This window comes from Macadamia integrifolia, chromosome 13, assembly GCF_013358625.1.
Source record: "Macadamia integrifolia cultivar HAES 741 chromosome 13, SCU_Mint_v3, whole genome shotgun sequence".
Classification (NCBI taxonomy): Eukaryota; Viridiplantae; Streptophyta; class Magnoliopsida; order Proteales; family Proteaceae; genus Macadamia; species Macadamia integrifolia.
The window spans coordinates 12381443-12406480 of record NC_056569.1 but is presented as its reverse complement, the minus strand read 5'-3'; the positions used below and the strand labels follow the sequence as shown (position 1 = coordinate 12406480).

At 40.5% G+C, this 25038-nt stretch overlaps 1 protein-coding gene across 4 annotated transcripts in view; it reads left to right on the top strand.

Moving 5' to 3' along the window:
• The first annotated feature begins 3674 nt into the window (after positions 1-3674).
• Positions 3675-25038, top strand: part of LOC122060046 (histone acetyltransferase HAC1-like) — a 34699-nt gene continuing 13335 nt past the window's right edge. The window contains exons 1-7 of one of the 4 annotated variants that reach the window (XM_042623195.1): positions 3675-3907; positions 7378-7828; positions 8096-8204; positions 9306-9585; positions 9692-9816; positions 9901-10186; positions 10275-12124. In XM_042623195.1, coding sequence (XP_042479129.1) covers positions 7635-7828; positions 8096-8204; positions 9306-9585; positions 9692-9816; positions 9901-10186; positions 10275-12124 — 2844 coding nt within the window. In that variant the 5' untranslated portion in view covers positions 3675-3907; positions 7378-7634. Of the gene's footprint in view, positions 3908-7374; positions 7829-8095; positions 8205-9305; positions 9586-9691; positions 10187-10274; positions 12125-25038 lie in introns of all 4 variants that reach the window. The other 3 variants (XM_042623196.1, XM_042623193.1, XM_042623194.1) reach the window with 3 other exon arrangements.

The following is a 25038-nucleotide window of genomic DNA, read 5'->3' as shown; positions in this document are numbered from 1 at the left end:
CAATTTCAAAAATTCTGTAACTGAATAATCAGCCAAGGAATTGAGGACTTAAATCACCAATTAATAAGACTAAACAATGAAACATACGACCAGCAACCAATCAGCAACATCCAGAACAAAACGATTCAAAATTCTGGGCAGAAACCAGAATCGGCCAGAATAGAGAGAATTTTTATAACAATAAAATTCCAGGTCTGATTGACCCCAAATTAGGATCGAACCACCCTCTCAATAGGCCTAACACTCGACCAGAATAGGGGAGCCATCGGGTGGCTGGTTGGTCTGATCAGTGAAAGATCAGGTAGGAGAAATCTGAGAAATTCGAAACCAGAAATTTAAAGAATATCAGATCTGTTACCTGATTTGTTTGAACAGTAACAAGCCTTTAAAAGAAGACTTGAAAAAGAAAATGAACACTTGAAGAGGAACCTCTTGGACTCACGCCGCAAAGAGTCGTTGGATCGAACACCAACCCAATACCTTGATCAAACACAAGGAAGTTCTCTTGCAGAGAAAGCAGCAGCAGCAGTCATGTAGTTTGTCAAAATCGTGGCTCATTAAAAGAGCCATCATCTTTATTTATAACAGTGATAGGGATTACATAAAATAGAAACTAACTTTAGTTTCCAAAAACTGAAATAGGAAACTAAAAATTAGAAACTCAACTAGTTACTAAAACTGAAAATAGAAACTTACAAAATAGAAAGTCCTTTAGTTGCTAAACTGGAAATAGAAACTAATTTATGACTGAAAATTAGAAACTAAATAACCCCATCTAAAAAGGAAACTAAAGAAAAAATAAACAAATCACTGAATCCCGTATGCAACCTTAGAACCCCTAGTTTAGACCCATAAAAGTAGCCCAATATACTCCGAACCACATGGACTGAAGGCCCAACACGTATACAACCCAACCCTAAGCTTATTCCTAATAAAACAAGCCTAGTTTGGTGAAGAATCTGCGTCAAGAGAGGGACACGAACGACTCTCTCTGGACTATAGTTAACACTTAGGACTAACAAATACTTCTCAAACATTTGCGACATGAAAATTTTGACAAATTCAAGAATTTTTCAACCTATTTGTGTTATGATTCTGGTGAATCATTACTCTGAATTTTTTACCCACCCATATTCTTATTCTGGTGAGCCGTTGGTCTGAATTTTTCACCCATTTATTTCTGATTCTGCTGAGCCACTGCCTATGAAATATGGTTCTGAAAAAGAATACGGAAAAAAAACGATGGGAACCAAAAGCATTGCTGTGGGACTAGGGTTTGCGTACATAATGGAGAGAGAGAGAGATAGGCAGGCATTTGATTCCAGAATCCGGAGAACCATGGAATTCCACCGTTGTTACCCTGCGTCGGATTCCATGTTCAAAATGAATTACAGAGAGAGAGAAAGGGGGTCTTATGTGAACCTGGAAGGAATTATTTGATTTGTCGGTCTCTAATATTAATGTCTAGATGAACCTCAACCAGTCCAGTCACTTGCTCTCTCTCTCCTTCCGTTCTTCGTCTACTTTGAGCTGCCTTTCTGAAATTCTTCATTAGCAGTTGATGATTAAAATTGTTTCCAAAATTTTGTCCCAAAACACCTATCTAAATTATGAGCGCTTATTTGATATTTCATTGGATTTGATCATCGATTATCAACTAGGAAATGATAGGGAGAGCATATAAGTCGATCAGAGACGTACCTTTGCCAGCGTGAAGTTGCAGCGGTGAGCTATGCTGGTAATTTCAGTCACCAAGGCCGATCACCTTCACCAGCGATGAATATGGAGCACTACCATACCAAGCTTCTTCTCCAACGTTCTAAAGATTGAAAGGGGTTTTGGGTTAGGGTTAATTGAGGTTTCATAATTTTAAGGGTAAGTAGGTAATTTTAGGTTACCATACAGTGTATGTACGGGTGTCTAAAATGACGTATGGTAAGTTGGTAACATTAATTGTTTTTTTAAATCTGTTTGTATTACACTTAATAGAATCTAGGGAAATTTGTATCCACCATCCCTCGCGTTTGCCCTAATTACATCATCTCCCCTCTCGTTTTGTTTTTTACATTTAAACATAAAAAACTAACACCGTTTCACTGGTGTTAGTTTCAAATTTAAAAAGACCTAACTACCCTCTTTCTTCTCTCTCCCCTTTTGCCAACCCCAATCAGCAGGCCCTCCACAAACCCATCTTTCTCCTTCCAAGGAACCCTCCTTGTTCTCTCCCTATTATCTCCTCCTTGGACGGTGACTATTCTTCTTCTTGTATAAGCAAGAAATTGGGTAGCAATAGGTCATGGGTAAGCCCAGATTGGCTCACATCCCTTACTCGGTCCCTTAGCATCGACCGCAATGATTCTAGTATACCAATCGCTAGTGCCAAGCTCCAAGATGTCTTTGATCTATTGGGCGGTGCCCTTTTCCTCCGTCTCTACAAATGAATGAACGAGTACGAACCTATCTATCACCTCGCCGAGGGGTCTCAAAATTTTGTTATAGTCAGCGACCCGGCTATCTTAAAGCATGTGTTGAGGAATTATGGCAAATATGTCAAGGATCTTGTGTCTGAGATCTCTGAGTTCTTGTTTGGTTTCGGCTTTGCCATTGCTAAAGGCCCACTTTGGACGGTAATCCAACAAATCTCACTTATGTTCAAAAGCTTGCATTGTAACGAAGGAGAGGACAAATAGGAGGGTAGTTAGGTCTTTTTATGGTTGGGATTTGGGGATTTTTAAGGTTCGAAAGGTTTTAAAAGGGTGAAACAGGTAGGAGGGTAGATAGGTCTTTTTTAAATTCAAAACTAATACCAATGAAACGGTGTTAGTTTTTTTGGTTTAATTGGAAAAAACGAAACGAGGGGGCAGATGATGCAATTAGGACAAATGCGAGGGGTGATGAATTAAAATTTTCCTAGAATCTAATATTTACATAAAATGCTATCTATACTCTCTTGACATCACTTGGCAATACGTCGTTACTAAAGCAATAGCCTATAATAAATCAGATCTCTACTGTGAGTGACATGTCTTCTTTCCAACATACGCTTGTAATTCCAATTAAATATTATAAGCATTGAAAACAAATTTACCCAATGAAACTGAAATAAAATAATTTTTTTTTTTATCCCACCACAAATGTACTTAAGACATTTTCATTGATGCAGTTTTCTTAAGCATCTCAATGGAACAAATTTTGAAGCTTATTAGTGCTTTCGAGACCTGTTAGAGCAATTCATGAGTACAAGGAATCCCTCATTTTGATGCAGTGTAACGCCCCGATCCATACTAAGTCACAATATTGTTTTTTTTTTAAGACAAATCATTCATGGCTTGAAAACAAATAGTGACCATGAAAGGGGCGCTAGAGATTATCAATTAGCGTATTTATTCCTCATTAGTCAATATTTACCCACTTCAACACTTCTCTCATTTCTTACTCAACCTACGAGACTCACCGGATATGAGTCGTTTATTAGGCGTGTCATTCTCCTTTCTTATGGAATCTTCGTTTGCTTATCTCTGTTTGTGTCTGAGATTCTGAGGCCTAATTTTCAATTTCATTTAATTTTCGCAAGTAATTATAATTAATCGGACATAAATTCCAATTTATTTTTTCGGGTGTAAATCGGACCCAAATTCTCAACCCCTTTTTTGGTAAACAATTCTCAACCCTCAAGCGAGTCTTCTTCACGATTCGTTCCGTGCGTGCGAAGTCGCTCGTGTCGCTGGGGCGGTGACCTCTCTCTCTACGACCCCCGACCCCGACCCCCCGATCCCCGACCTCTTTCTCTGCTATTCGTTGCGAATAAAGAATCCATCTATACTTCTCTTTTGCATTGCAGCTCCGATCGCGGTTGTTCAGCTCTGTACGAAGCTCTTGTTCGTTCGCGTTTCTCCGGCTGCCCCAGGTTCGTCATCTTCTTTACCTTCCCTCTTTTCTAGGGTTTTCTGATTTGTTCTTCAAATGAAACTTAGGGTTCCTTTGGTTTATACCCTTTATTTGATTACATCATTTCTTTACTTAAGCTTCAATAAATATTCTCTCCGAAGTCCATTGTACTGTATCTGGGTCTGTCTTCCTCTAGAGTTTAGATTCCTCTGTGGCCTGATCCAATACCCTCCGACTATCTGCAAGGTTCCAATTTTAATCTATTACCATACTTTAATCAATATTTTTAATCTACCCTGATTTACGCTGCCAATTGTTCCAATTTTAATCTATTACCATACTTTAATCAATATTTTTAATCTACTCTGATTTACGCTGCCAATTGTTCCCGTGGCGTGGCCGACATCGAAGTGCCAAACGAAAGTCAATTAGTCCCTTAAACTACTTGGGCTGCTTTTCTAGTTTTCGAGGCATAGGCAGTCCTAGTCATATGTTGCAGCTTTCGAGTATCTTGGCTTTATTTTTGGTGGAAACATCTGTACTGAGTGGAGAACTTGCGTCTGGTTGTAATTGGAAGAAGTGAAGAAGTGATCTCTCCCCCCCACCCCCTGCATTTATGGGTTACTCTCACAGCCATGACACTTTTTCCTTCTTGTACCAACTCCTTTTTTCTGTAGTGTTGTCCTTTCATTGATGTTCGTCATTTTCCAAATTGACTGGCCTCTGTGTTATGGTTCTTGCTTATTTACCACCCTCTAGAGAGTGATTTTGTATTCTTGGTATATTATTTTTGTCAAACGTTGTGTAATTTTAGACTTCTAGTAGTGGAGATCGGCACATTTGAACCTCGGTTTTTTTAAATGTTAACTGAGTTTCAGTCATTGATTGCTTTTTAGTGTTTCAAACTTGCTTGCTATGTGAATTTCTGATGTTCTGAGTGGGTCCTGGGAATGTGTGGGGAGTTGTGAACCAATGAAGCCGTGTGGCTACCCCATGATTTTTATTTCCCCCCTTAATCATTTGACCTCCCTTTAGAAGGGTCATTGTTATTATGATGGTCAAATCAAGTTGTTGGATCCACCTCTGTGTTTCACTGAAAGAGAATAACTTATACCAAGATGGAGAGGCCTAATCTGATTGAGATGTTATATAGCCAAGAAGGCTTGAGATGGGACTAAATTGTGGATGTTTTTTAAATATCCTTGGACATATTAGTAGACCTTGGGGAAAAAAAGTACAGTTTGATTGATGGTGTCTTACCCCGATGGGACGGCTATATTTGGTTGTGAAGGATGTCCATGCTCTTTATGCAATGCACAACTGAAGGATCCAAAATACTGACGAAGTGAGTCCTGCTGGAGGATAAAACAGTGTAGAGATTTCTGCTGCAAGCAAAGAATTTGGTGATTGGATTAACCAAAGACAGCCTATGAATCACATCCCAAAAGAAAAAAAAAAGGTGCAGAGTTCCTTTAACTTTAGTAGACATCTCTATGCTCTAGTGTACATCCTTGCCAGGCTTTTTGGGTTCATGGCCGAGCTTGAGGACATGCCTATGAATGTTTCTACAGCCTTGAACATGCACAAAGGTTGTGTTGTGCATGAAAGCATTTTTTTCCAATGATGATGATAACAAATTCCTTCTGAACAGCCAACTGCTGCAACCGATTAGGACCTTAGGAGGAGAAACATGTAGAGTTCTTTATGAGGAAGCAAAATGTTGGTGTTCTGCTCAAGCTAGCATAAGCTATTGTTTTAGGGTTTGCCAAGGGATTGATTTAAATAGTCCCTAAAATTTTCTATTTTTCAAACATTAGCAAAAATGAAATATTTCACCAATTCAATAATTTCGGTCAAGAATTTAACACTTCTTGTTTATGGTTCCTAATATATCCAGGTAGTTGTGATGCTCCGATTCCAAACCAGAATCATAATGCTCTAATTTAACGTTCACTGTAAATTTGGGGGTTCATTAATGAGATGAGGGTCGTGCAAATCCAGACGTACACTCATCCTTTGACATTGGTGCTTGTTGTCATCAGACTTCTCTAAAAAGGGCATTCCCAGTGCACGAGGCTCATGCCACTGCAGGGTCTTGGGAGGGTCATTATCAAAGCATTCTTACCCCTGCTTTGTAGAGAGGCTGTTTCCCGAACCTGCATCAGACTCTTCTATTTTGTTCAAAATCCTATTCTGTAATTACTTTCCATTACATGAATCTCATTAGATTCCCCATTCAGTTGGGATAGGACTGAGTTGTATGTGAATCTCGTTAGATTTCAATTCCTAGATAGTTTCTGTTCTTGTTATTCCCTTGCCTTTGTTGCCCTTGTCATGAGATGTTGGCATTCTCCATGAGATCTTTGCTCCCTCCTGTCACATTTGATTCAGATTCTGGGATTAATGTTGTCATCTTTATGTGATAGCCTTCAACCCCTATGTTGTGCATCATTTGAGAGGATGTAAATCATGGATGACTTGATTTACCAATCCATTGTGGCACTCTGGAAAGGGGAGGTGTGTTTAATTCTTGACCATTTTACATTGGTTTTAGGGTGGTTTAATTCTTCCTCTTAGTACATTGTGTGAATTTTCCATTTTGCCTTCCACTACATTTCATACATACAAGCGCATAGTTTCATTCAGTGAATAAGTTGACATCATAAATGGGCTCCCCCATTTCGGGCTCAATGAAACTATGCTTTTGGGAGCATGGGATGCTCTTATGTGCAATTTTATTCCATTTTTGTTCGTAAAATTGCTATATAATGTCTTATTTTTGGAGGATATTCTGGTTTAGAATAAATTTTCACATCTGGTGCAGATTATTCTTGAGAGAAAAGAGCATGGGTGGGTCCTTAGATGAAGCCTTGACCTTTTGTGCCATGTTGATTGATTATTTGGTCATAATTACTGTTGGGTAGATGGGGAATCCTTTAGATAGGCCTCATGTCAAATGTAATACCCTAGCTCATCTATTTCCCCATGCCTGCTCAATTGTCCCATTTCTTGAGATAAAGTCGATTGTTTCAAACAATTTTCAAAAACACATTCTGAAAACCTTCTACATTTTGTTTGCAAAGTTAAGTTCTAAATATGTTTATTTATCTTAAAATAAGCTTTCCACCAAGTTTCAGATCATAATATGTTTGTTTGACCACCGAAACAGCTATTCGGGAGGGGGGGAAGCAACTCACTGAGATTGCAGTGCAATTTCGGTGGTTTTGAAACCACCGCGACACCGAAACAAAACAAGATCTTGAACCATTTTTTAGGTGGGTACACAGTACCCTATAGAAGGGGGAGGAAGGTAACATCCAGGAGACTCAAACTCAAGACCTACTGGTTGTGGGCGTAGAGCACCACAATCTCATCAACTGCGCTAGGCAGTACCTTGATTTTATGTATATAATCATTTGATAATGCATTGGCCTTTTCTGATAAAACTGTTTCAGTGTTGACTTTGGTCTAGCTGTATGCTTCCAGCAGGTTTCATTCTCCAGATCACTTACAAATTCTCTGAGTTGAAGGCACCCTAGGCAATTGATTCATGAGGACATCAGTGAAGGGTTGTTGGTGATCTAAGATGAGGTTAATGGTATCATTAATTTGGTTTCAGCCCTTTTGTTTTGAACTACTCCATTTTGATGGTTTTACAAGTCTTGGTTGGTGTTGGAGGTCTCGATGGTGGAATAGTGAAATTCTGAGTCTCGAAGTACTTGGCATTTAAGGAGTGCACCAGAAAGATGCATGTGCAGGCACATATGTCTGGACAGATTTCAGGGCAGGTACCAAATCAAGCTGGCTCCCAGTTGTCGGGTCTACCTCAGCCGAATGGAAATTCTCTACCTTCCCAGATGTCAAATTTAGGTGGTTTTCGTGGTATGTTCAATATGGATCCTGATTTTTCTATGGTGCGCAAATATATGCGGGAAAGAATGTAAGTTCTAATTTCCTTTTTCTTGTTAGGAACTTAGGATTTATTCTGGTGTCTTTACCAGTCGGATCTCTTTATGTCCTCTAATCCTCTAATCATAACTACTCCTACAATCCTATAGGTATTCTGGTATGAATTTAACCTGATATATGATCTTTTACTTATTTAATACTCTTATTTTATCTAAGCTTACCACTATAAGCATTATGTTTCCTTCTTAACTTGTATTTGAACATTTTCAACCTTCATTTTTTTCATTCCTCTATGCAGCCACCAACTTTTCCAGCAGCGGCCACCGACATCTCATGAAATGCAGGCAAGGATACCGGACATTGTAAAGCGCTTGGAGGAGTGTCTGCTTAAGACTGCCAACTCAAAGGTTTGCACCTGAGCTTGAAATCTTGGTTTAGGCTGACACAACTTTTGGGGTAGAACTACTTTATCTTATTTTATAATACCTTTCTTGTTCTCGAGTTACCTTATTAGACTCGGTGACCCACTCAGTAAACCTTATCCCAACTACTTAGGGTTGGCTGTATGAGTCCTTTTCTGTAATCCCACCACATTGATTTGAAAGGCATATATGGGATTAAATCATAAACAACCATAAATTTCTCACCATTCAACTGAAGTAATTTTTACAATTTCCTTGTGGCTTGTACTTTTAACATCTCCAATTTTTATCATGTTAACTCCTTTAAAGTCATGCATTTGTTGGTTTTGTACCTAGATGATACCTGGTGGTTCCCCATGCTTTTTTGGTTCTACTACTAATTCCTTGAGTGCTATTATTTATGGCCCTATCCTTCTTTCTTTCTCTTTTATTTTTTTTTGTTTTGGGGGGGGGGGATACTAAAATTTAACAGTAATAGCTATGACATCTATTTCCTTGATTATTTTGTAGCCTATATGATGTAGGGGGTTACCTAGAGGCTAGGGTTCCTACAGAGACTGACTAGGTAGACTAGCTTAGACGGTATAATGTTTAGGATTGGGCTGAAAGTAGGGAGGGGCAGCAACATGCGTGATTAACATAGGGATCAATACAGAATACACAATTGCAATAATCAACAAAGAAACCACAGCTGAATGCAACAACTCAACATGTTATCAATGGGAATATGGGGATGGGAATATAGACAGCAGAGTATCAAATTGAGTGTATGCCTTTCAATGTTTCGTAACTATAAGATGCCATACTAGCCTGTGATATGTCACCAATAACAGGACACAATACCCAATGTGGAGAAATCCATTAACTAGTGATGCGAGTGCTTTATGTTGGAATCAAAGAAAAAAGGGGAATGGGGTCATGGTGATTTAATAAATGGGCTGGAGCTGCAGGCCGATTTTTGTATATGGACCATTTCTGTGGTTTATTTTCATCACTTATTGTTCACTGTCCCATTAACTCTGAATTTACATATATTTATTTTTCTATGTTCTGTTTCCTGATATATGTGATTCTTTGTAACATTAGGAGGAATATATGAACATGGACACATTAGAGCATCGCTTACAAGCTCTACTCAGACGATCAGCTCCCATTAACCACAATCAGCATCTTATTTCTTCTTCCTCATCCATTGGTACAATGATACCAACCCCTGGTATGTCACACAGTGGAAGCTCAAATTCAACTGTTACTTCTATGGACAATTCCATGATTGCTGGCAATTCTTGTAATTTGATGGCATCAAACACGGTCAACAGAGGAAGCTTGTTGACCACTGCCAATGGGTCTGCTGGTGGCATTCACGGTGGTGCCTTTAATCCATCTGATGGTTATTTTTTACTTTATTGTTTCATAGGCTAGTACAGTTAAATTTGCATATTTGGCTATAGTAACAGAATCTACTTGTGCAGGGTCCCTATCTAATGGATATCAGCAATCACCTGCCAATGTCTCAATTTGCTCTGGTGGAAATAATGTGACGTCATCAATGGGTGTGCAAAGAATTTCCAGCCAAATGATTCCTACACCTGGGTTGGTTAGTACCCAGTCCTCCATGAATTCTGAATCCTCTAATACTGGTGTTGGGTTTTCGACTGTTGATTCCGCGATGATTTCACAGCCCCAGAAGCAGAAACAATACATTGGTGGTCAAAACAGCCGTATATTGCACAGCCTTGGAGGGCAAATGGGCATTGGTACAAGGTCTAGCTTGCCTCAGAATCCCTCAACGTATGGATTTTCGAATGGAGCTCTAAATGGTGGGTTGGGTGTGATGGGGAACAATATGCAACTGCTGAATGGGCCTGCAGCATCTGAAGGTTATGGTTCTGCCTCTACCTATGGTAGTTTACCAAAGCCTCAAAATCAACACTTTGATCCACAACGTCCGCAACAATTGATGCAAAGTACTCTCTCGCTCTCTCTGGTAGACTCATCTGAGGCTTTTATGTTTCTTCAAGAACCTGATAAGATGTTTTTCTTTCTGTACAACAGCTCTGTCCCAGCAAATGATTCCATCTGGATGTGATGGATATACAATGAATGCTGCTGATCTAACTGGGTCGGGAAACTTATATGGCTCCGCAACATCTGTTGGATCTGCTATTAATAACCAGAGTCCAATCACAGCCAGCTTGCAGGCTAAGTCAAAAGCCAACTCTTTAACGGCCTCTCAGCCTAATATGCAAGCATTACAACAGACTGCACATATAAAGCCCCAAAATGTTGATGAATCGTCAAAGATGAATTTCCAATCTCACCACTCAGGTAGGGAAAATTTGTTGCAATCTCATCAACACACGCAGAAGTTTCAGCAACAGCCTCATCAGTTTCAACAACAACAATATCTTCAACATCCACAAAGGCAACAATTTCAGCAGCAGGAGCAGCAGCAACAACTTTTGGTGAAGAATGATGGTTTCAGACAGTCTCAGTTGGCTTCAGGTATAGGTGGTCAACTAACTTCCGAGTGTCGAACAGAATCTCATAATGAAATCCTCCCATCGCTGGTTCATGAACAGTTCCAGCTTTCTGAGTTTCATAATCAATTCCAGCAGAATAATGCTGCTGATCCATCTGGCCAACAGGATTTAGGCTCATCAATTCCCCAGGATTCTCATCAAATGCAACAATTATCGCATCAACATCAGCTGTTGGCAGAGTCCCATAATGATTTTAGTTGCCTCTCTCCTGGAGTACAAACAGAACCTGTACTTCAGGGCCAATGGCATCCTCAATCACAGGGAACGTCTGATATACAAGATTATTCTTCACATCACTGGCATGTCCAAGAGGAATTTCATCAACGAATAAGTGGACAAGATGAAGCTCAACGACCTCATCTATCTTCAGAAGGATCTATCACTGGTCAAACTGCCGCTTCAAAAAGTACTGTGGTGCACCCAACTTCAAGTGGGGCATCCTGTAGACCTGGAAATGCAACAGAACGGCGGTGGCGGAATCAGCAGAGGTGGTTGCTGTTCTTGGATCATGCTCGTGCATGTTCAACTCCAGAAGGAAAATGCCCTGAAGTTAATTGTGTCACTGTACAAAAGCTGTGCAGGCATATGCTGCAGTGCAATGTTAATAATTGTTCATATCCTCGCTGCCAACCCTCCAAGGTATTGCTTCTACATTTCAGAAATTGCAGTGGGCCAGAGTGTCCCGTTTGTGTTCCTGTCAAGAATATTCTACAGTTGAATCGTCAGGCACACTCTCGTCCATCATTAGACAGTGGTTTACCTAATCAGATCAATGGATCTTGGAAATCCATTGATACTGGAACTGGAGACACTTCAAAAATGGCTTCAAAAACTAGTTCTTCAACTGCTGAAACTTCAGAAGACCTACATTCCTCGGTGAAACGCATAAAGATAGAGCATCATTCCCCAACTCTTATGCCCAAGGGTGAAGCGACTGGCCAACCTCTTGTGTCCCCAGATGCTCAGACCCAAGTGTGCCAACAGATTGAAATGTGTATGACTGTTAAATCTGAGGTTCCCGAAGTGAAGATGGAACCACCTGTAAATTCTGGTCGTGGAAGTCCTAATTTTAGTGAAATGAAGAAGGATGGTTTAGATGACAGCTACAATGTGAGACCTGGTGAACCTATTATTCTAATTGAGACAGATGGCCTTGCTAATCAAGAAAGCATGAAAGTTGAGAAAGAGATTGATCAGGCTAAGCAGGAGCTAAAGCAGGAGACCACTACTACCTTGCCTTCTGAACAGTCCACTGGAACCAAATCAGGAAAGCCAACAATAAAGGGTGTATCACTAACTGAACTTTTCACTCCAGAGCAAATTCGGGAGCATATTATTGGTCTAAGGAAATGGGTTGGCCAGGTTAGCATATGAAACTTCTCACAATGTCTTCCATCCCCTTGGGTTTTTCGTTCTCATTTTAGTAGGTTTCCTATTCAACCATTTGCTGACTGTCTTCATGCACATCTTTGCTCTACATTTGAGTTTATGTGAAGAAGTTTTCCAAATTGGAATCAAGTGGGATGCTGGACCAATGTTTTGAGGTGTACTCTTCCCAGTGGTTTCTCTTTGTTAATGGGAGTTTAACTGTAAAGTTCATTTCACCCCCTCCCCTTTTTTCTCCATTGCGTAGTAATATTCAAAATATGGCTGAGGATTTTGATTGAAACGCACCATGGATTGGTCAAAATTGTACTAATCTGATCCAGATTTGAATAGCTGATGCACTGTGCAACATTCTTGTCTATTCAATAGGATTAGTTCTATTCAAACCTTGAAACACTTGTTCAAACTCCTAGCACCTTTGATAATGTTCTCTCTCTCTCTATCAATGGAAATTTTATTTTCTTTATATTTTTTATTTCCTTGCTGAGTGTGCATATGTAATTACGTAGTCTATTATATACCTTTGCTTTGTATGTACATTATATACCTTGCTGAGTGTGCATATGAGAGAGAGAACCTCAACTGTTGGAGGTTAGTTGTGAGATTTGGGTTTGCCTTTTGTATTTTTGGAATGCTGGTATCTTGGCCATCTTCGTAGAGGTTCTCTCTCAGGTTTTTAGTTTGTAAATTTTATTTGCTTTAATTTTCTGTTTTCCTTGTTGAGTGTGGACATGCAAAATTATTTAATCTTTGTTTTATCGTAAAGGGTGCCTTTTTTGAGTCAGCTGATTAATTACTTAAGGTGGAAGGGTTACTGGTCTGCTCGCCTAGTGATTCCAATCAAATACCCTCCCATGCATGTCCATGCACCTTCTTGGTAGTCAATTTTTAAATGCATTATCATGCCACTCAGAAAATGCCTTTTGAGCTGATACTTGACTTGTGAGCTGTGGAACTTAGGGTTCACCTGTCCATAAACTTTCAGATTCATCTGATCTGCGATGTCGTAGTAAATGAGTGCTGAACCTAAATCCTTTGCCATTATCTAGTATCCTGTTCGTTTTCGTTTTAATTTTCCTTACTTTTAGATGTCATGAGATTCCCAGGACTTTGAATTTGGACAAAATGTTCCTAAATTTGAGGCCTTTTTTTTTGGCTTTGATGTAACATGACTAGAATGTTAGTGGAATTACAAATTACAAATTTAATCCTACGAAATAGGAGAGAAAGGAAATAAGATATGGAGACGAAACTGAACAATAAGGAAGTAGTAGTCATGAAATAGAAAAAGAGGGGGGTGATGTAGGGGATTTCCTAGACAACTAAGGTCCCTACAAGAGTGACTCAATTAGGGTAAGACAAACTTAAGGGGGTCTTGGTATTAGGTTGGGATTTAGATATGCTCAGTAAAACAAGATTCAACATGTAATAAATAAAGACAAATCAACATGTAGCCAGGAGCAATATCAATCTAAGCGGAAAAACACATAAAAACTTACTTAAGCTTCAAGTGGGGACATGGGGAAGGGAACAAACGTCATGCAAATGTTAGGTTCAGCACAAATCAATCTAGACACCAAATAAGATATGCAAACAATCGATGTCCTCTAGCAGCTAACTAAAATAGAAAATCAGCAAGGGTTTTGGAGATATAACAGTGAAGAAAGACTTAAAACAATAGGTAAAATAGGCATAAACGAGGGACATGGGTTGGTTTCAACGATAATGGGCTGCAACATATAACAGGGGATTAATGGAGATGGGGGGGGTTTAGTTTAATTACTTACCTGCTGTCCAAGTCGGAGTAAAGAAGAACTCAATGTCCTCCAAGATTAGAGTGCAATCCATCTTATTTAAGCAAGGAAAAATTCCAGTTTGGTGATTAATTGTTCAGCAGCATTCCGATGAATATTTTACAACTGAGTTGATCTCCATTCTGCAATACTCAATAACCGCAGCAAACCAGAATAGTAATCGATAAAACAGGGAAGTGAAAGAGAGAAAGGGATGAGGAGAAAGAATAGCGAGAAAGAAAAAGAGAAAAGCGAGAAAAGAGAGAAGCTGAGAGTGAGAGGAGATCGTGAGAGAGAGGAGGATGACAGCCTTTTGCATTCAAAAAAAATATTGTTCATCCCTTCCATCGTGGCCTAGGCCATTACATAAATAATAAACTTAGTTACTAAAATAAAAAGAGCCAATTGGAAAGTAAATAAAGACTTCCTAAAAACTAACAACTAATAAAGTAGTTTCCTAATTAATTAAAAGAGTAACAAGGAAAAGAATATTCTAAAAATAAACTACTAAACTAACAACTAATGGGGCCCACAAGATTTGCTGAAATCCGGAAAGAGAGAGGGACTCGATCCAGCGCTGGAAAGGCTGGATCGAGCCTCCTTTTCTTCCTCCTTTTTCTTCTTCTTTCTATTCTTCCAGCCACAAAGATGGTTGTTTCTTATTCTTCTTGCGTCTGTACAGCTCGATGTCCTCATCAACTCCCCCTGGCTTGGAAGAATTCACCTTCGGTAAAATAAAGCTTATGTAGTATTCAAGCATGTCTGGGTTGAGTTGTTGGATTTCTTGCAATGTGATCCAGGTGTTGTTAATTTTCAGATGTCCACGCCACTTGACCAAGAACTCTCTAGAACCTCTAGTGTGTGTGGACACAATCCTCTTATCAAGAATTTCCTCAACTTCTTCAGTTCTTCTCGTGACCTTAGGCACAGGTGGTAATGAGGTGGGGGGAAGTGGTTGGTTTGGCTCAGTAGTCTCATCAATGGTGAAGGGGAAGTCTTCGAGGTCATCAGGATAGAAAGGCGTAAAGGTAGAGGTACCATGGTACAGGATTAGGTTTTCAACATTGAAAATATTACTGATCTCCATGCTAGCTGGCAGATCAAGAACATACGCATTGGCACCTATCCTCTTGAGTATCTTGAACGGACCTGTGCTACGAGCATGTAGCTTGCTTGCTTTTCCCCTAACATAGCTTTGCGGCTTGATTCTTACCATCACAATATCGCCCTCTTGAAACTCTTGTAGCCTTCTATGCACATCTGCCTTCGATTTGTATTGCTCATTGCTCAGTGCTATCTATCTTGTATGCAAATCATGTATATGCTGAGCAAAAGATTCGGCTGACTGGGAGGCCCTGGAACTAGACACGACTGGGATAAGGTCTATAGGTGCCCGGGGCTGGTATCCTGAACAGATCTCAAAGGGGGACAGACCAGTGGTACGGTTCTTAGAACTATTGTATGCAAATTCGGCCTGGTTAAGGACTCGATCCCAACTGGTAAGGTGTTCTCCTATGAGGCAACGCAATAAATTCCCTAAGCTCCTATTGACACCTCGGTCTGGCCATCGGTCTGAGGGTGGAAAGTGGAGGAGAAACGGAGTTTTGTGCCCATCATCCGCCATAGAGTCCTCCACAAGTGACTGGTGAACTTAACATCCCTATTGGACACTGTAGTGACGAGTAACCCATGGTACTTGACAACCTCATTAAAGAAAAGTCTGGCCACTATGGATGCATCAGAGGTCTTAGAGGCTTAGAGCATGGGATGAAATGGGCAATCTTCGAGAAGCGGTCTACAACCACAAACTGAATCATGGCATCTTGAAGTTTTTGGCAAACCAAACACGAAATCTATGCTAAGGTCTTGCCACAGGGTATGGGGAACGGGTAGGGGAGTGCACAAACCTGTATTCTGCTTTTGTTGTTTGGCAGCTTGGCATGTCCTACACTGACTCACAACTCTAGCAACATCCTTCTTTAGTCCTGGCCAAAAGAATCGGTCCTCAACAAAGGTGATGGTCTTATCTTGACCGAAATGGCCAGCGACACCCCCAACGTGCAATTCCCAGATCAGGAAATCTCGGAGTGAAGTCCTGGGAATGCACAACTTGCTCCCTTTAAAAAGGAAGCCCTTCCTAAGTAGGTAGTTTGAGTGGTTGACCGGGTTACTTTTGCTCAAAGAAGTGAACGGCTCACTAAAATCAGGACAGGTGGGGTATTAGTCCTTGACTCGCTCGAACCCTACAACTTCTACACTCATTGCCTGGAGTAACATACTAGCCCAACTCCTAGCATTGGTGCGACTGAGGAACATGTTCACTCAGCTCAGTGAATTTGTAGCAGTATTTTCGACACCAGGTCTGTGCTTGAGTACAAAAGTGTCTATTGGAGAAACTCAACCCACTTGGCATGTCTCTGGTTAAGTTTCTTTTGGGCACTCAGGTATTTCAGAGCATGGTGGTTAGAGAATAGCACAAATTCTTACGGTAAAAGGTAATGTCGCCAATAGCGCAATGATTAGACAACCGTATAGAATTCCTTGTCGTATGTGGAATATCGTTGCTTAGCTTCATTAAGTTTCTCACTAAAATAAGCAACAGGGTGACCCTCTTGTCCTAGGACACCACCTATTCCAATACCAGATGCATCGCAATTCACTTCGAAGACCTTATAGAAATCCGGGAGGCGCAAGACTGTAGCTTCAATTATAAGCTTTTTAATCTCATTAAAGGCCTTCTTAGCACTCTTAGTCCATTGAAACTCCTTCCTTGTCATGCAATCGGTGATAGGAGACATAATGGAACTAAACCGGTAGATGAACCTCCTATAGAAAGTGGCTAAGCCATGAAAGCTTCGCACCTCATGGACATTAGTTGGCTCAGGCCCCTCAACAATCGCTTTCACTTTCTTAAGGTCAGCAGATACTCCTTAGGCTGACACAACAAACCCTAAGAAGATGACTTGATCATTCATGAAGGTGCAATTCTTGAGGTTGACATAAGTTTTTTTTGTAAGAGCCCATGAAAAACCTTTTGTAAGTGATCCAAGTGGGAAGACGGGGTTTTACTGTAGATGAGGATGTCATTAAAGTAAACCACTAAGAATTTGCCAATGAATGGTTGGAGCATTTGATTCATTATCCTCGTGAAAATGCTAAGTGCATTTGACAAGCCAAAAGGCATGACTAACAACTCAAAAAGGCCATCCTTTGTCTTGAAGGCTGTCTTCCACTCATCTCCAAGCCTAACCCTAATTTGGTGCTACCCGCTTTTGAGATCAATCTTCGAAAAGATCAAAGAGTTGGCCATCATATCCAACATGTCATCAAGTCTAGGGATAGGGAACCTATACTTAATGGTGATCTTATTGATGGACCTACTATCAACACACATACGTCAGGTGCCATCTTTCTTTGGCGTGAGCAAGGCAGGTACAACACTCGGGCTAAGGCTTTCCCTAATGAATCCCTTCTGTAACAGTTCATCCACTTGCTGTTTGAGTTCGGCGTGCTCTTTGGGATTCATTCGGTAATAGAGTAAGTTTTCGGGAGAGAGGATCCTAGAACTAGGTCAATAGCGTGTTGGATGTCACACATAGGTGGTAACTCATCATGTAGTTCCTCAGGGAATAACCTCTCACACTTCCTCAACAAGGGTTGTACTTCTTTAGGAGCCTCAGTAAATAAGCGTGACCTGTCGGTGTTACTCTGTACGGAAACTAGAGCATAAATCACCCTTGACTCTTGACACTCCTTCAAATTGTTGTTGATTTAGAATGTTGAGTGTTTTGGTGGGGGTGTGTTTGGATGTACTCCCTTTGTGTTCTGGAACCTGTACTTCCTTAGGGCACTGGGGGTCAACCTAATTTTCTGAACTCAAAGATATAGGTGTTAGACTTCCCATAATTGGTGACATCCCGGTCGTATAACTAGGGTCTACCTAGGATGATGTGGGCAACATCCATCTCTAGGACATCACACCACACTCGATCCTCATATCCTGCAAAGTGTAGGGGAACTAGACACCTCAAATTAACGGGGATGGTGGGCTGATCTACCCAGGCAACCTTGTAAGGCTTGGGCTGGGGTTCAGGTTTGAGGTCCATTCGAGCAACAACACTCTTGGCGACCACATTCATGCAACTCCCGCTGTCTATGGCGACGTGGCAATTCTTGCCTTGATGACATGCGTAAGTGATGAAAATATTAGTTCGCTGCCAGTCATCGCTAATCCTAGGTTGCGAGACCATGCATCGCACAATATCGAGCTTGAGGTCATCGGCCTCCTCGGTGTCTTCATCAGATATGATCTCATCTGGTCTATGGTCTTTATACTTAAGGTCCTGAAAACCCTCTTGGTCACCTTCTTTAGGAGTCTGCTCTCCTATATAAAGATTCCTATTGGGACACTCTTTGGAGAAGTGACCAAACCCGTGACACTTGAAGCACTGTTGTTGCCCACTACTCTTGGGTGCTTCTCCCAAAATTCCTTTACCCTTGTCAAATTGACACTGTGGTGCAGTAGGGGGCTTTGGAAATCCAGTTGAGCCTTGGGGTGGTTTTCTAAATTGGGACTCCCCAGCTTGGAAGCTCTTCCTCTAAGAATAAGTTCTCATGGAGGATTCCACCTCAAGGGCTATCCTGAAGGCCTGTGGAACATCTTACACTAGGTGGGGTGCTATACGAGACTGAATTTCGGAGTTGAGCCCGGTAAAGAATCTGGATAGTGTCTGCTCAACATCCTCGCGAATACGGCTTCTAATTTTCAATTCATTGAACTTGCTTATGTATTCGGTCACAGTTAACTTTCCTTTTTTCAAGGTATTCATTTCATTCAACAACTGGAGCCTATAAGTGATGGGCAAAAATTCCCTCTTGAGCCTCTCTTGCATTTCTACCCAGGTGGTGATTGGCTCAAGTCCTAGGTGGTTCTTCTGGTACTCTAGGTCTGTCCAGAAGTCCTGGGCAGCTCCAATAAGCTTGAACTTAGCAAATCGGTAATGGACTTCCTTTGGTATATCGTAGAAATCTAAGTATCTATCCATTTGTTTGATCAAATCTAGAAGGATCCTAGCATCAATCTAACCATCATAGGTAGGGGCATCTACTTTAATCATCCGTCTGACATCAAAGCCCCTATCATGATACTTATAACCCTCATCATCTTCATATTAGGTATGCTGCCTTGGCGGTGGTCTTCGACCCCTACCCCGATCTTTACCACGTCTTAGGCCTTGTAAGTTATCCCCTATCTAGTCATAACCATCAATGTGATTATTCTCGTTCACTTCCTCAGGGTTAAGGTCTCTGTCCCTAGGTTCAGTGCCAGTAGTATTACGCCTTGCCATCCATCAAGGTTTTGTGCACTTGTCTCGAGGCCGCCAACTTATCGGTAAGGGTCTGGAGATGGGCAGCCTATGTCTCCTGTACAGCTTGGCTAGCTTGGAGGGTAGCTTGGATGGCTTTCATGAATTTAGCCAACTGCTCAGGCTAGGTGGAGGTGCTAGGGAGATCAGACATATCCTGGTATGCTCTACCACTATGAGTGGACATAAGGAGATGGGCAGCCAAGGTACGGTTGCCACCAAAGACTCAAGGTCTACTCAGAATCTCCAATTGAGACAGGTAGTTAGCCCCTCTCAATCTTGAGGTCAGAAATCTCCCTCTCAAGTGTGTGATTTTAGTGGGAATAGCGTCCAATGCTATTTGGTCCTGCCAATCTAAGGAAGAAAAGGGCGTCTTCTAACCTATGGTAATACTCTCTTAACTTAGACTCGACTATGGATAGATTGTGACGAAGACTAGACCTCAAAAAGTAAGACATGTAAACAATGGACAACATCACCTAATTATCCTAAACCTAGACAAAACCATGCTCTGATACCAAGATGATGTATGGGATTTCCTAGACAACTAAGGTCCCTATAAGAGTGACTCAATTAGGGTAAGACAAACTTAACGGGGGGTCTTGGGATTAGGCTGGGATTTAGATATGCTCAGAAAAACAAGATTCAACATGCAATAAATAAAGACAAATCAGCATGTAGCCGAGAGCAATATCAATCTAAGCGGAAAAACACATAAAAACTTACTTAAGCTTCAAGTGGGGACATGGGGAAGGGAACAAACGTCATGCGAATGTTAGGTTTAACACAAATCAATCTAGACACCAAATAAGATATGCAAACAATCAATGTCCTCTAGCAGCCAAAATCAGCAAGGGTTTTAGAGATATAACAGTGAAGAAAGACTTAAAATAGTAGGTAAAATAGGCATAAACGAGGGGCAGGGGATGGTTTCAATGATAATGGGCTGCAACATATAACAAGGGATTAATGGAGGTGGAGGGGTTTTAGTTTAATTACTTACCTGCTGTCCAAGTCAGAGGAGTAAAGAAGAACTCAAGGTCCTCCAATATTAGAGTGCAGTCCATCTTATTTAAGGAAGGAATAATTCCAGTTTGGTGATTAATTGTTCAACAACATTCCGATGAATATTTTACAACTGAGTTGATCTCCATTCTGCAATACTCAGTAACCGCAGCAAACCAGAGCAATAATCGATAAAACAGGGAAGTGAAAGAGAGAGAGGGATGAGGAGAAAGAGAGAATAGCGAGAAAGAAAGAGAGAGAAACCGAGAGTGAAAGGAGATCGTGAGAGAGGGGGACGACAGCCTTTTGCATTCAAAAAAAATATTGTTCATCCCTTCCATCGTGGCCTAGGCCATTACATAAATAATAAACTTAGTTACTAAAATAAAAAGAGCCAATTGGAAAGTAAATAAAGACTTCCTAAAAACTAACAACTAATAAAGTAGTTTCCTAATTAATTAAAAGACTAACAAAGAAAAGAATATTCTAAAAATAAACTACTAAACTGACAACTAATGGGACCCACAAGATTTGCTGAAATTTGGAAAGAGAGAGACTCGATCCAGCATTGGAAAGGCTGGATCGAGCCTCCTTTTCTTCCTCCTTTTTCTTCTTCTTTCTTCTTCTAGCCACAAAGATGGCTGTTTCTTCTTCTTCTTGCGTCTGTACACCTTGATGTCCCCATCGAGGGGGGGTGCAAAACGATTTTACTAAGTTTTGGTCTGAGCTTCCCCCGCACCCACCTTAAGTAATTTCAGTTCGAAGCCAGACCACAACCTTGCTAGAAACTGTCTAAAATACACGCTGCTGTTTTGCTACTCCCCTCAATACTTAATATGCAGTGAAAATATGGACGTTTATGAGATGCTTCTGGGACCTTGCCCACTCCTGTTGTACCATCGGGTACTGACATCTCCTTATGTTCAAGAAGCATAACTCATGTCAAGAAAATTACAGGCCGACACTGATGGAGGGCCTTAGGGAAGAGGGGAAAATTCAGAATAGCAGGAGAGGAAGGGATTACACAATTAAATATTGCACAAATCCAACTAGGGAGGGAGGGAAATCCAATAAAGAAAAGGGGGAAGAAGGAGGATTTTACACACACAGCCGTGAGGCTCTCAAATGTTAACTCAATTCATCATTCTTCAAATCTGTCCAATTAGAGTACATTAGCTCCTCTAAAGAGGGCAGACTAACAGTCATAACCTAACTAGGAGTAGACTCCAAGTATGATTAGACATTACATAATAGGAGTTGGACTCCAAATAGGACTAGACTAGAACTCCAACATGGAGTAGGTAACTAACTAGTGATGCAGATCTGAAGGTCTACTCAAGAAGGAATAAGAGGGTTGACCCTAGTGGCTGATTGGGTCGACTAGGGCTGCTTCTAATGGCCCACAGCTTGGGCTATTGATGAGGTTAATAGTTATTTATTTAGTTTCTAATTTGGTTTCTATTTTCAGTCTTAAATTAGTTTCTAATTTCTGTCCTAAGTTAGTTTCTAATTTCACTAGATTACAATTTTCCAGTTTTAGTAACTACATGTTGGTAGTTTATTCAGTCAATATTTAAAAGCTTTGAGTTTCTATTCTTTGTAATCTTATACCCCATCATTATAAATAAAGAAGGGAACCATACTAAGGCCCACGGTTTTATGGCATGAAAAAATATGCTGCTGCTGCTGCCGTTGGTCTCTGTTGAGGCTGTTCCTCATGTTTGATCAAGGTCAGGGATTGGTGCTTGATCCGATCGACACCCTGCGGCGAGAAGTCCAGGTGGATCTTATTCTTTTCTGGTTTTATTATTGCTACTGTTATTGATCTGCATCTCAGGAAAGACAACTAATCTACTGTTAAGTTCAGATCTGAGTTTTTTCCAGAAATCTCCAAGTATTGACCATCCCTATTGGGCTTTCTAGGCATTGGATTGAACTCCCCTTTGGATCGAGTGACCCCCTTGCTGTAAGGGAGGTTCGATCCTAATTTCATGCCCATCAGACCAGGGGATTGCCTGGTCTGGTTAGTTCTCTGATTCTGGCCGATTGTGCTTCTGCCCAGAATTGAGTTCTGGTTTGGTTGTTCTGTCCCTGTGGTGTTGTTACGATGGTCTATTTTAATGCCTTATTTCTGCTACTGGTTAGTCCTATAATTGGTATGATATCTGTACTCTGAAACTCTAAATTCTGAGTTGAAATTTCTGATTTAAAAGGCTGTTTGATTCTTATTTCTGGTCTGTTATTTATTGTCTATTTTGGGGTGAATAGTGGTTCTTTTGACTAAAAGTTCCTGCTGTTGGGTTTAGTTTGAGTTTTCAAACTTAGTCCTACATTAACTAGTCATTCAATAATAGGGAAACCTAAACTGGCTTAAAACTGAAATGACAAAGGAAATAGATTCAAAACAGGACTCTAACTAAACTAATGAATTAAATTCCGTTTTTCCTACTTTCTACCCATTAAAGTGGTCCATTACAAAGAAAACCCATGGGATCAAAGGCCCAACACATACATAACCCACCCCAAGACTTATTTGCAATAAAATAAGTCCATTAAGTGACTTATCTATATCAGACACATTTAACTTCGTGTATCAAATATCTGTCGCTACCTTCTCTCAGTGACTTGTCTTTTTTGTTTTCTTTGACTTTAATAAGTATCCCCTTGAACCAAATTAGTGTTGAACTAGGATTGACAAAGCAACTTAATCCCATTGCCTTTTTTGTTTTCTTTGACTTTAATGAGTATCCCCTTGAACCAAATTTGTGTAGAACTAGGATTGACAAAGCAACCTAATCTCAGTGATGCAGGATACTCTCGGAGAACACACCAAAATGAAGGCACAACAGTAATATCATAACTGATCATATCAAAGGATGAAAACAGATCTGTAAAGTAGCTATCAATCCTAGAAAACTAGGGTTTCTGGGTGAGGTCCGTAATCAGATAAGAATAGTAGACCAGGGGCTGAAACAGGGTTAGATTAATTTTATAAACATGAACAGATATCGGAGGAAATCTTAATAACCCTATCGATTTTAGTTTCAGCCTTACGAATTCACTACAGGACAAAATAAAAGAGATTTCTTATATCTCAATGACCTCAGGTCAGAATGGTCTGATTTTTTGGATCGAGTCTCCCTCTCTGGCAGTGCAACATTCAGTAATTTAATGGAAGCTGAGGGCAAGAGAGATACTCTTATCTTGAGACCAACTCCTAGTTCTATAACCTTCTAAATCACTTCGGGTCAGCCGGGCCTTCAAGCATCCAAAATCAAAAGGGGAGGCCATAATCAGATACCTGTGATGGATTGAGGTTGAAGCTGTAGATCTTGAACACCTTGAACAGCAAAGAAGAAGAAGATAATAAAAGAGAGAGAACCCCTCAGGCAGCTTTATGCCTAATCTGTTGGGGGCATGATCTCTATACTAATGTTCTAACACAATTAGCTACTATTTCCTTTGATAAATAAATATTTACTTGTTAGGGGGGGGGGGGGAGGTGGAGTGGAAAGAAATCTATGGCCTCCTTTTTCCTATTTCTAGAACTTGCTTTTGAATCTGCAGTGCTACATGACCGAACTTGGTAAATGCAAATTGAGAAATTAGCTTGCCTTTACCCTTGAAATCTCATCACAACCTAGTATGCTGCATCTGCTGTTGTTGTAAACCCAGCTGCTCTAACTTAAGTGCTCGAAAACAGACATTTGAGCACTTCTGCTGGTAACCATATGAACTAGAAGCTAAGGGTTGCTTGCAACACTGCAAGAGTGCAATGACCGTGATTTTCATTTACCTCCATTTGGTTCCAATTTCCAAATGCAGGTCTGCCATAATCCTAAGAGAGATGGAGGCAGCTTCCAAGGCAAATGATTAGTCAGATTTGTGATGTTAAAGCATCTCAAGCTTCAATGGATGTTGGGGCATTATTTAGGTCTTTTCTCTTTACCTCACTTTGGTCAGTGTTTGGTTGGAAGGCCAAAAACATGTACTATTGGCATGATTTAGGTGCTTCTTGAATTCTTTTTTTGTTTTCCCATGAGACCAGGAACTTCCGAATAGGAGTCGTTTTTGGAAAGTAATGTCTATTAATTGGGGGGGGGGTGTTATCATGCTTTGGGGGGAATCTGTCTTTGAAAAATAAGTCGAGGAAGTTCAAGTTTATCTTTGCTTAGGGAGCACTCAAGGGAGCATACTTGGGAAGGCATCACCTAAGCAACGGCCCAAGGTGCCAAGGCACCTAGACATGACCTAGGCATTTGGTTGCCTTATGTTTCCAAGCACCCAAACCATTTTCAGTCGAAGTGGGGAAAGGGAAAATAGGGGGAGGGGAAAGAAGGAAAAGAATAAGGTCACATACTTTGAACTGGAATCAGCACATGGAATGAGATATATTTTCCGTCAAATATGGCACTTGTCTTGGGTGCCTTACTGCAAAGGCCTGTTGCCAAGGCACCAAGGCGCCTAGCAACCACTATTGCTTGCCTTGATGCCATGATAATTATGAAAGGGGGTTGCTAAATTTGTAATTGGAGTGTAAGTAGTAAATTTAAGTCATGTTTTACAAAATTAAGTAGTAGTTTAGAGAATTAAAGTAGTCTTATAGTTTGGTTTTAGTTACCTGGAGAGTTTAGGAGGTGTCTACTTTGATGGTTTCTATTTTTCAAAGCATTGTGATCTACAAAGGCAACGGTGCTAGCTAAGCTTAGTAGTTGAATGGTTAATC